Source organism: Gasterosteus aculeatus, chromosome 4 (assembly GCF_964276395.1).
Source record: "Gasterosteus aculeatus chromosome 4, fGasAcu3.hap1.1, whole genome shotgun sequence".
NCBI lineage: Eukaryota > Metazoa > Chordata > Actinopteri > Perciformes > Gasterosteidae > Gasterosteus > Gasterosteus aculeatus.
Genome location: NC_135691.1, coordinates 7,178,993 through 7,196,926, shown reverse-complemented (window position 1 = coordinate 7,196,926; position 17,934 = coordinate 7,178,993). Strand labels below are relative to the sequence as shown.

At 41.2% G+C, this 17,934-nt stretch overlaps 1 protein-coding gene across 30 annotated transcripts in view; it reads left to right on the top strand.

Annotated features, from left to right (window-relative positions):
• Positions 1 to 17,934, top strand: part of diaph2 (diaphanous-related formin 2) — a 301,435-nt gene that overhangs the window by 173,712 nt on the left and 109,789 nt on the right. For all 30 annotated transcript variants that reach the window (XM_078100695.1, XM_078100702.1, XM_078100692.1 and 27 more), the window contains 3 exons: positions 499 to 593; positions 11,641 to 11,742; positions 13,736 to 13,975. In XM_078100695.1, coding sequence (XP_077956821.1) covers positions 499 to 593; positions 11,641 to 11,742; positions 13,736 to 13,975 — 437 coding nt within the window. The remainder of the gene's footprint in view (positions 1 to 498; positions 594 to 11,640; positions 11,743 to 13,735; positions 13,976 to 17,934) is intronic.

Genomic DNA, 17,934 nt, shown 5'->3' with positions numbered 1-17,934 from the left:
TCCCACTGCAGCAGGAGAATAGCAGCTGTTCAGTGAGCCTCCTCCAACTCATTATCAAACCTCCACCTGTGACTTCCACCTGGATACACCATCAGCTCCAATCTTCACCGTACACACCCCACCCAGAGTGTGAAACACCCACTATGCCGTCTCCTGAGGCAAATTCAGTGTACCGCTTTGTATTCGACGGAGCCATGTAGCCCTCCCACATGACACCATTACTGCTCACCACTATTTACCGTTAATAATTATGTATATTATACTTTGTATGGCTGTGGCATATTTCTCTGTTGGTGGTAAATCCCGATGTCTTCCTACCCAATATTTGTAAGTGGGACACAAACTATCCTGGTGTGGAAAGTATATTTGTTTTTCCAAGTGACACGTTAGGTCTGTGGTCATTTTGTCTGAGGAGCAATGCCGGAATGTCTCTTTGAACCCTGCGGTCTAATGAAAAAAGGGGCAGGAAATGACTCTCTTCTCTCTCTATCACAACAGCTATTTTCTTGGGCTCGTTCCGCCTGCCTTATGAAGAGATCCGGGACATTGTGCTGCAGGTGGATGAGGAGCGACTGAGCGAATCACTCATCCAGGTAAGACTGATGTTCACTGTGGTGTGTGTTATTTTTTCCCCAAACCCAAACACACTCACTTCTTTTTTTTAATAAAAAATGAGTGTGCCTGTGTGTCAGCTATTAAGAGGTTTTTCTTGGTATTTGTGTGGGGGAAAAATATATATATATATTTTTTTTTTTTCAGTGACTGGCAGCTAGCTTGGCAACCCCATTTTACACCAGCCATCGTCTGTTTGGCACCCGTCCTTTACCCCATTCTCCTGCAGACCATAGAGACCCCCCCCATTCATCCTCTTATAATGGATGATGATGGACAACGCTTTGCAAAGTCTCCCCAACTCCACCCTCCTTTCCTCTTGCTTTTGTCTAAGACCATAATTGATGAGATTCCTAAAGGCTACATGTTTTGTTTTGCTCCCAATTCATTTTTTTTAGTTTCTCTTGTCTCAAAAATCATTAATTGAAAGCAGGACGGGTGCATCTGACGTAGAGATGCATCCCTTGAGAGCGTGAGCCTCGACTGCATTTATATGAGCTGCGATGTCCATTAAAGCAGTGCTTTTGGATTTCGCTTGTTTCATTTCAGAAGTAGGTGTACATTACAAGAGTGAGCTGCAAATAGAAGATGTCCTTTCAATACAATGGCATATGGCAATGATACACTCTTCTTGTGCAGTAATGGTATTTCTTCCCACCAGCGGTTGGTCTCCTTGAAGGGAAGCTTTCATCCTTGAGTTCAGTGGTCTTTCTTTTCTTTACAAAACCAGAAGTACACATTACCTTTGCATTTATATGCAGTAGACGTCCTTTCCCACACCATTTTTACAAACACCTGCACAGGAGCAAGTCTGCTTAAAAAGGTGTTCAGGCAATATATATTTAGATTTCGCCAACCCTGCAGGACTGTTATTTTGAGCCTTGATAACCTTTAATTGGCTATAAATCTGACATAAAGTACAAAGTGTATGTTATGAGATGGCAGAGCCATCTTTGCTGTGTGAGGTACAGAGGTAGTTACGATGTTGACCTTTTCCCACCTTCAGTCTATCTGTAGCGAAATGGAAATAGTTAATATCTGCCAACAAGAGCGCTGTGTCCCCAACACATCCCAATCAGGGCGCTGTTGCACACATGTAGGCTGGTTGCTCACATGGAAAAGAGCAAATCAATCCTCCATCAGGCAGCTAACATTGAACTGACTTTCCTCGAGCTACCGGGACTGAGCTGGTTTCAATACTACCGAAGTTCACTTAACAAAGCACCAATAGACAAATTGAAACAACAAACCGAGCCACTCCATTTGTTCTCGTATCATTCCCGTGATAAGGTTACTTCGGCACATCCGCTGTATCCTTCAATTTCCTTTCGTCCATAGTTTAACACAAAACACATTTCAATCAATGGTGTTGGGGATATGAGTGAGAAAAACACATTTTGTATTTATCATAATAACCATTCTCCCAAATGCTGCTTCAATGTCCCTTTTTGGTAAGTGTGCAGAAGGACAAGGAGGCTGGTAAAATAAAGGGAGGGCTCAAAAAAGCCCCCCGAGGACAAGTGTTGGTTAGCATGAGCATCTGGGATCCAAGTGAATGTCACGGGGTCCAGTGGGAGGACCAGCTGAGTTAACGTATTGGCGCAGAAGGAGCACACATCTGGGATGCTTGTCGCTGATGGGTAGATAATGATGCTGAAGACTGACTAAAGATTGGACTGGACAATGTTTGCAACACCAACAAATGTATTGTTATTAATATCAGTATTAGCGGTAGTTTTATTAGTATTTTTATTAATGTTAATGTCACCCCTAGTTATATTTATACCCCTTCAGTATTTAATATTTCACATTATGTTGAGTGTTTGGTGTCAATTGATCAGAAAAAATATAGTTTACTTTTAATAAATTGATTTAACAAATGTGTTAGTATAGTCTAATTATAGCATATATACTTGAGTGATTTTAAAATGCATTTCTGTAATGCTGGTGGCTGTAACCCCTTTCCGAATGTCAACATGTCCACAACTCAAATTATTGAATTTTGGCTCAGGTGGCCTTTACGTCATATTTAACTCGGTTGTTGTATTTGTGTTTGCCTAACAAGATGGCGCTTTTACAACAGCATAAACATTTAGAAACTCAATGTACTGTCATGTGAGGTACCACTTGGCAAAAGAAAGTTTAGATTTGTATGTACATACACTTGAGAAAAAATGATATGATTATGAGCTAAAATCATGCAAAAATGAGCTCTGAAATTAAACGAGTAAGTCTGAGACGATACAGTTAGAGCAATACGGAGGTACCGGAGGGGAGCAAAGAGACTCCCTGCTGGGTGACACAGTCCTGAGTGTGGGCTCCATCTGCACTCTGCTTATCCACACTCATTATGCTGATTAATCGCCCTACACCACCCACTCTCAGCCACACGCCAATCACCATTTATCCACATGGACAACTGCACACCCATACTGAGTAGGAAGATGTGTCTGCATGGCTTGGGACATACTAAAAGGAAATGCATTTACTATTTTGCTAATGTTAGAAGGATTGCACCTGGAATAAAAGTGAATGAATAACAGAGTGGAAATAGTGAAAGAAAGAAAGTTCTAAATTTATTAGAGGGTATATTATGTAAGACTAAATCTACATTGCCTTTGATCAGCCATTGTTTAATCACTGTGGTTTTGTATTTTTAAGATACCTCTCACAGTATTATACAATCGGGAACATATTAAATGTTTGGTATTAATGAACATTCCAACCTTGAAAAAGGTGATACAGTATTACACCAGACAGCTCCACCAAGATCTCCTGTATTCATGAACTATAATGAAGAGCTCTGATAAGCAACGGCTCTGTTTTAACCGATCACATGTACTTTATATTAGACAAAACATACAACTCAGCCAAGATCAAAGATATGTTATTGGATTATTGTGCAAAGATGAATGACAGGCAAGCGGGTTGTTGATACATTGAGGGAATAGCGAAAATGGAAGCAAGCAAGAGGTGTTCATACCGCATCTAAATCTCTGTAACTCAATCTTATTATCTTCCATCTCCGTCGACAGGTCTAATGTAATGATTTGTCAGCAGAATGTGGCAGTGTGTTAGCCTTGAAGTACCCCTACAATGTGTCACCCTGGCATAGTGGATATATGGGAGTTGATTGGCTCTCCTTATTCTGCATTAGGGCCCATCAACGCCTCGGAGATGATGCACACATCCCGGAATGCTTGCAGACAGTCGCGGGTATCACCATTCATCCCGACTGCACATGAATCCACGCGTATTTCCATACCAATGTGACTGTTGTACAAACCCACACATGGAGAATGCACATGTGTAGATGCTGTTGGTGCCTTCTGCTTTACAGTCCCTGCTGAACCGTGTCAGTTATTATTCAAAAAATACATTCTTGTCAGAGCCATGCCATTTCTTACTCTTTCTGTCTTCAGCTTTTTGCCTCTAATACTCCTAGTGGTGATGGACAAAGGCTACTTTTGTAAATCAGGTCAGCTTCATCAAATTCAAAAAACCCATCAGGGACGCCACACTGCCATACCCTGTAGAACAATGAGATGAAAAGGACAATGAAAGACATATAATAATGAACGTAGGTTCAATGAAAAGGCGATTGAGCTTCAGAAAGCTCTGTAAAGGTTTTCTTTTCAAAAGGAGTTCTTCCTTGCTATTGTTGGGTGGCAACAGATGCTACAAAAGACCTTAGACCTTGTTTGTGTGGGAAAGAGTCGGACACGTGCTCCTTGGCTTCAGGTACCTCGTTGCATGCGTTTGCATTTGGTCCGGCAGAATCTATCACCTCTGGTTATTTCTCAGAAGTGTATATACCTCACTCACATTGTTTAGATCGTGATGTGAACATTCCTTTGGCCTTATTAGGAAGCACCTGTAGACATGGATAGTTTAAGGTGTGTCTTATATATATATATATATATATATATTTTTTTTTTATCTGTTGTGGCAATGGTCCATGGAAAGTATTAGAATAAGGTTAAATGGCTGACAATTGTTATATTACACATGGTTTGCAGTGTCTTGGAGGAACTGAGGAACAAATGCGTCATTAGGAAGATTTCTTACTTACAGTAGCAGGGATTAAGTGGTAATGGTCTCCGGGAATTTAGATTAATGCTTAATAGCAAATGTACTCTCTAAGCTCTCCAAGCTCCCTCTATTTGTCCGTTTGTTTGTTGTTGTTTATGGGCAATTATTCTACTGGACTACCTTGCATTCCCAGGTTGCTTAATTGGCTCATCTTGAGAGCTGAAATTAAATTACAGTTTACATTTTTCATTGTATTCCTTCCAGTAAATGCATACTTTCTGGTAAAGTGAGTTCTAAAAGTTCAAATCAGTTCTTAAAAATCGGTAATCTAATATCAATTGTGTCCATAATCTCTTTCTGTTTTGACCAGCTATCACGCAAGGTTGCGCTTTTTCAAAACTGTTATTGTGACAAAGCAGACATTCAGGGCCACACAGTTGACCTGCACCAGTTCCATGTAACTAAAGAAAAAAGCAACACAGGAATGTAGGGAATTAACACACCGAAGACACAACGCAGACTCAGAGTTTACTTTGAACAAACAGTAATAGCAGCGTTATAGACTACTGCAGAGCCGCTCTGGCCCCACCCGTACCCGGAACATGTTATGTGATATAGCTGCTTGAAAAGAGGGAGTCATCACTAAATGTTTAAGCACTCCCAGTTTTTTGGTGTGTGTGTGGTGAGCTTACTCCAGTCAGTGGTTGATATGGCCCAGGGGGCTTGTTTTGTGGAATATCAAAGTGGCTTCTTAATCTTTAATGTCTGCCAGTGTATTTTGTATTACCCCATCTCCTTTTCAAAAGGAAAGGCTAATGACTAACACTGCACCATTGCCATATATTTGTAATTAGCTGAGCCGTATTCTGTGTGCAGAATTGCAACTACGAAGTGCAGAGAACTGTCCAGCGTTGAGTGTATTTAAACCCGGCATGTCTCAATGAATATATGTGTGCAAATCATACTGAGCTCTCCGTGCTCGACATACTAGGGCTTTTAAGTAAACAGTTGGAAACATTTGTATTTAGTGGAACGTCACATATCCATAAACCCATATTTGCAAATCCATATTCGGATTGGAAATATACGTCAATGTCAAAATGTGTGAGCGCTGAAAAATAATATAGTTGAACAGGAATAAGTGTTACAGCATGTTGCACATTTGTACAGTCATTCACGTGGATACATTGATGGGTCTGACCAACACCTTTTACATCACATTCTTTTCATTTCTTTCAATCTGTCAATATAAGTGAAGCGGTGAGATATGTGGAAGAACTCATCTCCTGGTCTCTGTTATCTTACAGCAGCCGTTAGGCACCTATCTCACTTTGTGTGAACTTGTTGATTCAATATAAAATGTACATCTTCTGTATGCAGTCATTTGAATTACATCAATGTTGTATATTGTATATTATGCACATATAGACGTCTAATTTCTAAATAAGAAATTTTGCACGTACCATGTGGTATGAGTTTTCGTCTGTGCGCTACTTCTCTTCACCTCGCCATGGCAACAACCTTTCCGACGGGTCTCACAGGAGCCGCTTGTCCATCATTTCGCGTGGCAGCTCATTGACTACAGCGTCTGGCGGCGCCAATGCGGCCCTTTGTTCTCCGCTGTAACAACAGGTGATTGTAGCAGCCCGGCACATTGTCGGCCGTCATTTGCATGGTGTAAAAGTGCACATGTGGGGCAAGGTGATAAATATTGCTGTGCAGAGCGGCTGTTGGATTAGAGCTTAAGCAGGAGAAACGAGATCCCCCTCGGGTTTAATTGTGGTTTATTTTGCCACGCAGCACATAACTGTCTTCAGCATCAAATGCTAATTTAACAATGAAATGTGAAATACATAATGCTAATTAGCGCTGGAAAAATGAGACAGAAGGAGGAGAAGTATTGAATAAACAAAGTAGAAGCATGGGAAGGAGATGCTCAACTTGGCATAGCTTTGTACAATATCAAATGTGCCTTAAAGTTTGATGTGCAATTATTCTACTGGACCTCATATGCTACATGCACTTTTCACAAATCATCACCACGCCGCTGATCCGTAGGGTCCAGGCTGAGCACTCTGTCCTCAGGTTGAATATTGATTAAAAGCGCTCTCACACATACAAGCACGCATGCATACGTGTTATGCAAGTTCATGCACATACCAGCACAGCGGTAACATTTTGATTAGGTGGAGGCCGTGCGCCTTCTCTTCAGGCACACTGAGTGCTGCGTTTTCTTAACCGAGAAAAATTTGTTTTCCTGTTTTCACTCTCCAATTCAGGATCTTTGTTTCCGTGACAGATGGCACATCACTCACCTAGACGCTCCCAGACAGCACACTCCACAAACAAATTAATTTCTACTACTCGTTTGCATGCTAGCTCTCTTCTTATTTGATTGACAGTCGCATCTTGCTACCAGCACTGCATAAGGAGGAATGTCTGGGACAGTGTTGAAGAAGAAGAATCACAAAAGAGAGCTGGTTAGTTGACAGGGCAGCTCAGTTCATCCCCTTTTTTTCCCACCCACACAACTGGCAAATGGCTTGTCTTCATGTATTAAACAAAACAAGTTGTCATTAAAGAAGCATATATATACATTTAAATTGTCAAGCATATTCCACTTGATGTTTAGCAGGTTCGAGTGGAATGTGCTTTCCAAATGCTTTATCTCTTCCTGCCTTTGTTTCTTATTTATTTCCCCCCTCTTGGGCTTTTTTCTCCATGTCTCTTTCTACACAAAATTCCATCTCGGTATTTGTTGCCTTTATTTCTCTAGGTACCCCCTCCCCCCTCCCCCGCCCCTTTTGCTGGGTTAATTTATCTCTTAATCCTGCTTCACACCTTCACAATCCAAGTAGGTGCTCAGGTGTGCATTTTTTTTTCTTTTTAAAGAAGAAAGAAATCTTCTATACTTCCTTCTAAAAGACACATTTAATGTCACAGATTATCTGTCAGGTTTTCCAGCCCCAACCCTTAAATTAATCCCTCCCCCTCTATCTCTCACTCAACCTTTTTTTCCTCCCTCACACTGCGTCTGAGTCCTTTTTTTCTCAGACTACATTTTTCATTTGGTTTAATGCGATTTTAGAATCTGCCACACTCAGTTTGTTGCCTGTCAACGTGTCACTGTAGCTTTACTCATAGTACGGTTTGAGGCGTCTGTGCTGTCTGTCAGGGTGTAGATGATTTAAGATTACAACGGATGGCAATTTTCTAGCATGTTTCACCTGTTAGATAAGCTGCGGCATTTGTTGCTGTTGTTTGTTCTTTGTTGTTGAAGTTAAGGATTTAAAATGTTGCTTTTAGTCATTAAACAATTTGTAAGAACTTGCATTGCAATTTTTCAAGGTTTTTTTAAATTGTGAGTTTGTAAAATAAGCCAAATATTGAGACGAGGAATCAAAAGTTTTAGAATGTGCTGCCTTCTTTTTTACTATATTCTCATATTCTTGTATACAAAAGCCTTTGTTCCGCATCCACATATTCCCTTTTTCAGTTCTGTGGCAGTAACCTTTGTCTCAGATGAGTGCTGTCTACACCCACAAACGATTGTGCAAAGTTTCTCTTTTGACTCTTAAGCGTAGTTTGAAAAATAAATAAAATGGTCTTTTTAGAACTGTCGCGCTTCGGAAGTTAAGGCTTTTGGAATGTTTAGAAGTCTTCCAGTCCGTCTATTATTTTGTTATTGATTCCAACTGAAGTCTTCGCTGATCCGCCGTGAGGAGCCCGCTGCGGTGTCGCTGCAGGGAGATGCCACTCCCACGTTGCTCCACATCACAAATCACAGGCCGGGTACCACATGTTTCTCGATCTCCCAAAATCGAATGAAAATCAATTATAAAGGAGGACATCACGTCTGTGAAGCACATGGCAGACGTGTATTCACTCATCCGGTGCAGACCTGCAGAGAGAGGTACAGTGGAGAGGAACACGGTTTACTCTGATCATCTCTCAGATATCAGGAGATTTCTTCTTTATTTAACCCATCTTATTAAAGCTTTCATTGCTCTGAGAAAGGCATCATCGATCGTCTCAGACTGAATCTCCAGATCTCCTGAAATATGCTTCTCTCTGCTCTAATTATATTTCAACTGGCAGGGGTCATAAAGAACGCGTGGTGCATGTTTACACGTCCTGCTCAGCATGACAACGGCCTAATATAACAATAACACCGATAGAGGCATATACAACGTATACCAAGATTTTTCTTGATCCCGATATGAAATAATGAATATTTACCAGCATTCATTATGTACTGTATATCAAAAGCATTTTCACGTTGCACTACATCGGCACCTGCTGTTTACCAGCATGCAGTAGTGTAAACTGCATGGTTACGTGTGTGCCTGATACACGCTTAATACCCCCTCTTTTAAACTCAAATCACTGGGAGCTGGTTGGCAGCAGCAGAGATCAAAGTTGTGGAAGCGAAAGCCCTGCAGATGCTGTCGTCTTCTACAAATGTTTAGTGAACCGTAACCTGTATCTCATTACTTTAACCTCACAGCCGGTAACATTCCTCAAGAACACCTTTCACGGCATGGGAGGCAGCAGGGGAAATATTCCAAAAAATATTTACTTCATTTGTTTTCTTCATGTGCAAATGCACAATTGGTAAGTTAAAGTGACGGAAAAAAGCTCCTTTAAAAGCGCTTTTGCTGACCAGCTGAGAGTAAATCTATAACACATGGATTGATGATGTGCTTGAAAGTGCTTGATGAATCTGATTCAGAAGAGGATAATAACCAGAAAAAAAAGACTGAAAAATAATTTTGATGTTATCTCTGTGTTATTATTATTTCCTTTCCAATGACTTATTGATATTGGTATCTCTACTGAACACGTGGTTGATTGACAGTTGCTAATAATACAAATTCAATGATCACACCCCGAATTTACAAAAAGCAATATTTGTTGTGCCGTCTATAAGATATACACATGTACATATGTACACAGAGCTATTTGAGATGTCTTCTTTATCTGCTGACAATAACATCTACAACATTAAATCAATCATGTAGAGACTCCCTATCAAAAGCAGCAAGAGTACTCAAAAGGTATCCATGTTTGACGCCATCTTGGCTCATGTGCTGATATGTTGCTCCTACATCTCCCCCCACGGCACTATATGAATCTGTAGTGTTGCCGGCGTAGTTCCAGTAATTTTCCCTCGACCACTGTGCGTGTCTGGGGGGCCTGTGGTGAGGAGTCTGGCCCAGCGTCTCCACCCAGTCTCCCACATTGCCGCACATATGGTGCTGCCTTTTAGTCGATTGTGCTCTATTGGGTCTCTAATTAACAAGATGACAGGCAAATGAAATGACAAGGACAAGGTGGATTCGATTTCCCACTGGCTCCTCCTCAGTCTGTCTTTCTTTCGGATTGAGTGGTACTAATTTCAAATGTTATAATCTCCCCTCAAAACTTTCAATTCATTCTAATGTAATTAAAAAAGTGACTTAGGAAATTGCCAATGGAATGAGTGTTGGTTGTTCTGTCTTCATGTATGTTTCTACAAATTTGTTTACTAGGAGAGCACACATTACAGAAATTCACCCGGCTCTCCCTTATAAAAAAAATAATCAGGTAGCCTGAAACAACATCAGGAAAAGTATCTGTACAAAAGGTCATGAGTGAATAATTAACATTACCTTTCTGCTGAATGCAGTATATTCAACAAAAGCAGAAAAAAATCCATAGGCACAGTTATCATTTAACTACATAAATCCATCCTTACAAATCCAATTACACAAATATGTTTTTTTTGTTTTTTGCTTTCTTATATCGTCAACAATCCTTTCGGTTTCAGCTGATATGATCAAAAGCCTTCATTATCATAGCACCATTGCCTCCCGCAGACCCTAATTGGAGCTAGAGCAAAAAGCAAGCAACATTTGATGTAATGGCTCCCTCCCAAACAGAAATGCCAGGCCCGCATTACGGCTTACTTCTTATATTGCTGCATTCCCTGAGGGAAGGACAGAGATGTCATCATTAGTGGGCGATAGACACTGGCCCCGCTGCTGAGGTCTATGGAGTGGTCAGCCAGGGCCGTGGCCCAGCAGCAGTGTCTACTACTCTTGTTTCTCTTGCCGGCGCTCCCCATCTGGCCACGTGACCCTGCGCCAGTCTGCTCGCGCCGAATAAATTTGGGGAGCTAATGAGGAGGGAAGCTTTGTGAAGACCTGGAAAAGGGCATCTCTTCCTCTTATTCTCCTCTGAGAAAAAGAGGGAAAAGTCGCTGTGGTCAATTTTATTAACTTGGCTGACCTTCACACAAACAATTAACATTTACAGAAAACCCAGCCCCTCTCATTATCTTCCTCATCTCCATCTTAATCTTCAACCTCACCACCAGCAGCATCTTTTATTCTTGCTTGTGCAAGGGGAATTTAAGAAGCAGATAGCAAAATAATAATGGCAAGACCGTCGGCGTTGCTTTTAAGACAATTGCAAGGTAGCGTGGATAATACATTAAAGGTCAGTTATTTGAAGTCCCCTGACATGTTCAGTAATTGGCTAAGGGCCACCAAGTCACAGCAGAAAGGCAACAGTGAGCGCTGACTAGATGACCTTATCTACTTATCCTACTATGAGACAAGCTGAAACCCTCCATACGTTCTAACCGATGTCTGGTCTAATACAGATATAAACGTAGGATGGAAAATGTGTTTTTGACAGGGTCAGAACCGAGAGGAACTTCTCCATACAATTTATCTACAATTGTTGCTTTATATATGCCATGAATGGTCCTTCCATGGTTTTAGGAAATGCACCCAAGGCATGTGCTCGTTTAATGCTTGTTTGGTCAGCTACCTATTACATTGGAAAAGGATCATACACATGAGCTTTGCTTGGTTGGGCTCTCTCCTGCTACTGTGTAAGGTACCCTGTCAACCTTCTCTGTGGGGTTATTTCTGCCCTGACGTGGACAGAAAATGAGATCTGCATTAACAGTAACTCTCTCTGTGTTTGTGTGTGCTCTCCCATTCGTAGAACCTGATAAAGAACCTGCCGGAGCAGAAAGAGCTGAATGCGCTGGCGGAACTAAAGGGCGAATATGAAGAGCTTGTGGAGTCAGAGCAGTTTGGCATTGTGGTGAGTATAATTTCCTGAAGACTACTGGATTCCCCCAAGAGAATGCATAGCATACACAATCATACTCCCAGTCTGCTGCAGTCAAATACTTGCAAGAATGCACTGTTGAGAAATGCATTACTCACTCTCTCTTTCTCTCCACAACTGGTGCAGACTCACAAACAAACACTAAACACCTTTGTCTGTCTTTGTCTTTCTCCTCTATTGTTTCATTTGCTGTTTTCTGACTTCCTGTGAGTTGCTGTAATGTTCATCCAACAATAATGTACACACACCAAAAGCCCTGTTGACTCTTGCTGAGAACATTTAAAATGCTTTTGATTGGCAATCAATGCATTCCCCAAGAACCCGGTGAATGACATTTTCTTCTTTTTGGACTGTCAGTGTTTCCTCCTGATAAAATCATACCCTAAGGCTATGAATCACGTTTGTTAAAAAGGATGTCCCATAGTCAGCCAGCTTGGCCATGTTTCAGACTCCTCTGATTCATTTACGATGACCGTCCAAAGTTTTAACCATCGCATAAATAGGTTAAATAATGCTGTGAGTAACATTTTAAATAAAGAGCATAGTTTTTTTTGTTATTATCCAAATAACGAGGTATTCCTCTGACACATTTGACTTATTTGATTAAAACATTAGAACAACTACATCAGGCCTAGTAGAGTAGAAGAAAGGATGCACATCATCAAGCCGTTCTGACCTTTCCACTTAATTACAGCTATTATTACTTTTAAATGCACTGTTCCTTCCATCCATTTACCAAGTGAATAACCGGCACTTTTAAACAACCGTTATGTTTGAGGTTGACTTTACAGCAAGATCACGGAGGTACGATGTGTGGATTTACAGATGGCGTGTTCGATGAGACCCTCGGGTTGCGCATGTCCTTCAGCTCCCTCGCTATGTTTAGTTGTCGAAGGCTTCTTTGCCTTTTTTGGAGACACAACACAAGCCGGGGTGGCAGCATCCCCGGTGTCCTCACAGAACTCTCTACTGATGAAGTAGCTGCTCAATGCAGAGATATTTAGTTCCCCTGGGAAATAAGCTGTGTTCAAGCTTTATCTCCCAGATCTGTCCCCAATGTCCTCGCTTTCATTGTGATTTCTCCTTATTGTATACACACCAATTCAAGTAAGGGAGAGTGGATTAGTTTGCGTGTCAGTGTGCGTGTGCTTGTGTAGACCTACCGTCTGCCTCTTTGCCACATGTCTTGCACCAAACCCCCGTTTGTTTTAATTCCCTCCCCCTTTTTAGAAAAAAAAAATAGTTTTCTGTCTTCAGCGACTCCACACTGAAACCCACTATTTCAAGAGTATTGATTGAGGTTGTCTTTTTTTTATGAGGAGTCTTTTTGATTGGAGGGTTCTTTATCCATATGGCAGTCAGAAGGCATGCAGGAAAAAGGTTAATCCTATTCGCTAAGGAGGGTACTTGATGTCCCGTCCATTAAAACTAGTTGTAGCGTAACTACACAGGGGATTCAATGTGACTGTGAGGGAAAGGTTGCGCGACTTTATTGGATTTCTGCTCTCTCACGTTATGTAAAGTTATTGCAGGACCACACATTCTGAAATGTCTCACATGGAGAGAAATAAAATGCATGACACATAACTATATAAGTGACACTAGAAAATCTCTTTCCCTGTCAAATGAGTCACAAGCTGTAGTGTTATATATTGTTGCTCTGAACGTAACACATATGTTTTTAAGGGGTGGATCACACAAATAATTGGCTCACGTATAATATTAAGAATGTCGTTGCACATTGATATTATACTTTCTTTTCAGTGGGTATTCTAAATAAGTCAGCATGCTCCTTCATAGCCTGCAGAGAACATGTGTGTTTAGCTTCAAAATGAAAACAACAGCTCGTAGCCATGTTAGGCTGCTGTCACTACACTATTTCCTGGAGAGCTTCCTGAAGTTAGTGCAGAAAATGATAAAATACTTTGTTTAATTATTTCTGTTTTGTTTTCATCCATGCCCTCAGATGAGCTCAGTAAAACTCCTGCGACCACGTCTCAACGGCATTTTGTTCAAGCTGACATTTGAGGAGCAGGTGAATAACATCCGGCCAGACATCATGAATGTGACATTTGCCTGCGAGGAGGTGAAGAAGAGCGAAGGCTTATGCAAACTCCTGGAGCTGGTGTTGCTGGTCGGCAATTACATGAATGCAGGCTCAAGGAATGCCCAGACGTTTGGTTTCAACATCAGCTTTCTATGCAAGGTAAAGCAGCAACACGCCGCACAGCGCAGATGAACGCCGTGTTGTGAAGACGGTTTTCCTTAGGTTTGGATGATGTCTGAAACATTAACTGAAATTAACACACACATCTCTGTAGTTCCAACGAAATAAGCGATAAGTAATTTCTACATAATTGTATTTTATGTGGTGAAACTTTTCTCCACTTTAGTTTGTGCGTCATCCATTTGACATTCTTTGAGATGTAATTCTGTCATGCTTAGGAAGTATAAATCAGCAGGCGCAAAATTGCCAGGCTTCTCCATCAAATGTTGCTCTCAGATAATAGAGATATGCTAACAACGTTTTTTTTCTCCTGCATGACGAAAAGTGATATAGCAGTATCTGGATATTAATTTACTCTCAAAGTCCTTAACCGAGTCTCGATCTACAATACCTACAACACCCATCAAATTAAATCATTTCAATATAACAAATATTCAAAACCCGATGAGGCGTGGAGAACATGAAGGAACTTGAAACTGAAAAAGGCAACAGCCGTGTGCACTGACACAGCATGCAAAGTGTTGGAGAGATGACTGGCAGCCATGCAAACACAGCTATACTAAGCACAACCTCGCTCCTGCAGCAGACTGTTTGGCGACTCTCTCTCTCTCTCGCTCTCCCTCTCTCTAACTTACACTTGGCAGGGAGCAGCCTCGTTGCCATTGAGATAAATTGTCTGGAAACAAGAAAATTTAGATAAAACTTTGCGAAAAATGTTTTCTTACTCATGCTTGAGGTGGGTTTTGCCTTTGTGGACAAGGGGGCGATGAGCTAAATGGATTATGGAAATGAGTGAGCAGAATAAATTCGGACGCGGTAAATATTAAACCCTTAAGACCGATTGAACTGTGTCTGCTGTGAGCTTCTTCTAGGGGTGGCCAAGCCTAGCCTAGCTTCTTCTATCCCCGTAACATATGAAAGCTTGTCTTTCTCCTCCAGACAAAATGAAATGTGGCAAATTATTGCCAACATGAGAGAAAAATTGAAATTGGTAGCTCAATTTATTTACGACAAACCAGTTGATGTAAGAACCTTAATTGGCATTTTGATTGGCTTTTATTATACATATATATGTGGTGTGAGTTTGATATGATTGAGAGACTAATTGAATGCTTCAAACTAAAATGGATAAATGAATGAATGGAGTTCACTTTTAACACGTCCAAGAATTCCTCAATATTTAAGATGCCTCGAGGATCTTTCTCCCCTTATCGCTCCACACTGAGACCACGTTGCTCCAAATGTTCAAAATTCGTATTGCAACTTCGCACAGACCGACTTGACACACCAGATGTAAACTCTGGGTAGTTCAGCCCCAGATTCTCCGCCCTCTCATGTGCACCATCTCTTTTGAAAGGGCACTCTCGCTCCATCCTTTTCGCAGTACTGCTCCAAATGATTGAGATTGTAAAAATAATTTCATTTTTTTTATAGAAAAAGGTCAATGACTGTTTGACCCGTGCCTTTTCAGTAGTTGTATCAGTTTGCTGCTTTGGGGCACAGGCAACAGTGTTCAGTGTCTTAAGTGATTGATAATTTTCAAACGGTAATACTAATTGTGAATGTCAAGCCACACCTAACACACATCACAAATCCAGAAATCTCGCAGGTGCGAAGGGGCTTTGGTTCGGTGAATCCAGTGGTTTTCCTGAAAGCTGACTGAATCGGTATGGAGTGTCAGTGTAGAGCCTGGTAATGCTTCGGGAGGCTGATTGGGCTATTATGGAAGAAGAAGAAAAAAGTCTGCTTTTTCACTTTAGTCAATCAAGTAAATGGCCCCCGCGGTGGCAGGTCCGTGGTACCTAATGGGCTCATCAGCGAGGAGGAGGTTTGATGATGAGAATGAACAGCAAGGGGGAGGGCGTAAACTGACCCACCTCCACGTTCCAGCTTCAGCCCTCCACTACAGGCCCACATCCCGCCAAGGACACCCAAATCTCCCCCGGGAGCAAAGCTGGTCACATTTAGTCCTCAAGCTGAACATCAGCTCTGGCGCAGCGGTGAAATGTGGATTTCATGTCACTGTGGCTTTGTGTGAAAAGCCTGTGAGCAAATGTCATGATGGAAAAGTTTTTTTCGTGCGTATGAATTTATTTCACAGAACAACTGTATCGTAAAAAAGAGAAATGCATAAAAACCTAGAATAGTATGAAAGTGATTAACCATCGGTTTTATACGTTAAAAGTTACGTTATTAACACCACATGGCAACGGATTTTGCTGATTTTAAATGTGCTCATCTACTCGACGTCTGTGTGACCTTGTCTCCTGCACACAACACGTGACCTTTTACATCTCTATGTGTCTGTTTTCTCTCAGCAGTGGCTTTGTATGCTTTGATGTGTACAGTTTATACCATATTGTCCTTTTCTTCTACTAATACAGCATCACATATAAATATACAGCATGCCTGCCCTGTTTTTGCCGTAAACTGCTTCTCCATCTGCAGCAGTTAAATTGAGCAATCACGGGGCAATGATTCTTCTCTTTGTGCTCTATATTCCCACTGCCATTTTTTGAGCGGAGTTAATTATTCTGTTATTTATTTATATTCAATCTGGATATCGGAGTGGAAGTGAGTTTTCTTCTAATATACCTTGCAGATCTGAATACAGAATATATTGGAATGTATTGTGCTAACTAATGAGGGATTTGAAATAATGCTTCCTCAAGGGCAATTTAATGTTATGAAAGATTGAATGATATTGCTGTTCAGAATTTGCTTTCGGCAAAACATAATGAAGAAGCATTTCCCATCTTTTTCAAATGAGGGTTTTTGTTTTGAAGAAGTAGGCATGTATTTACACTCCATCCAGCTCATGCATTAAAATCTAATGGGATAAGACACATGCGCTCTTCAAGCACCGAGTTGCAAAGCTTAGCAGCTCTGACAGCTGAAGCCTTTTTCACATTTGGCTTTCAGCACAAAGATTCAAAGAGATTCAAAGATTTTTTTTATTGTCAATTACACACGTCCTGTGTGTTGAAATTCTTGTGCTTGCCTTTTCTGGAAAGCCGACCAATTTTAAAATTAAAATAAAAATACAATATTTACATAAATGTACATGAAATAAAATAACAAGTTCAAATAGCCAGTACAAGAGATGGACCAGGATTACAATCTGCCCCGGACTTTGACATAGACCACGGCCCCCGCTACAGTTCTCACGATACCACAAATCTGAATTGACTTATATTCCTGAAGTTAAATTGTGTGAAAATAACTTGGCTTTTATACAGGAGCCCCCCCCCCCCCCCCCCCCTCACCCTCCCTGCCTTTACAGATATACCCTCGGCTAAATGTGTTATCTCAACTCTTTTCTTTTTTATCCTAGCAAAGCACGTCTGAAAGCGACCTCTCTGCCCCCGCCGTCCAAACTAGTCCACTCGTAAATGATCTAATGAGCCCCCTTAATGTGCAATGACCAGTGAATTGTTTCAATTGAATGCAGGTATAGCAGACATTACTGCGTTACAGTCCACACTGACATGTGGGTGTGTGTGTGTTGAACATTCCACCAGACGGGAGCACATTATTGATCCTGTGTGTTTTTGTGGTAGTGTGCCTCTTATTCTTTCAATTCACTTTTGTCTACATTTTTTTGTGCGTGGTTCTATATGAGCATGTAATTATGTATTGCTGTGTGTGTGTGTGTGTGTGTGTGTGTGTGTGTGTGTGTATGTGTGTGTGTATTGGTAGGGGTTTGTACACGCAGGCTTGCACGTGCACACATATGGGCATCACCAAATGCAGGCTGTTTACAGTGAAGATATTATCAGTAGGTGTACACAGAGGTAGCTTGTGATAATTAGTTTACCCAGCATGCCTTTCGAACAGCATGGCGATCGCGGTGGGGAATGAATATGAAACAAGTTTGATGTGGAGACTCCAGCTTTTGCGTATGAACACATCCGCACACACACACACACACAGACACT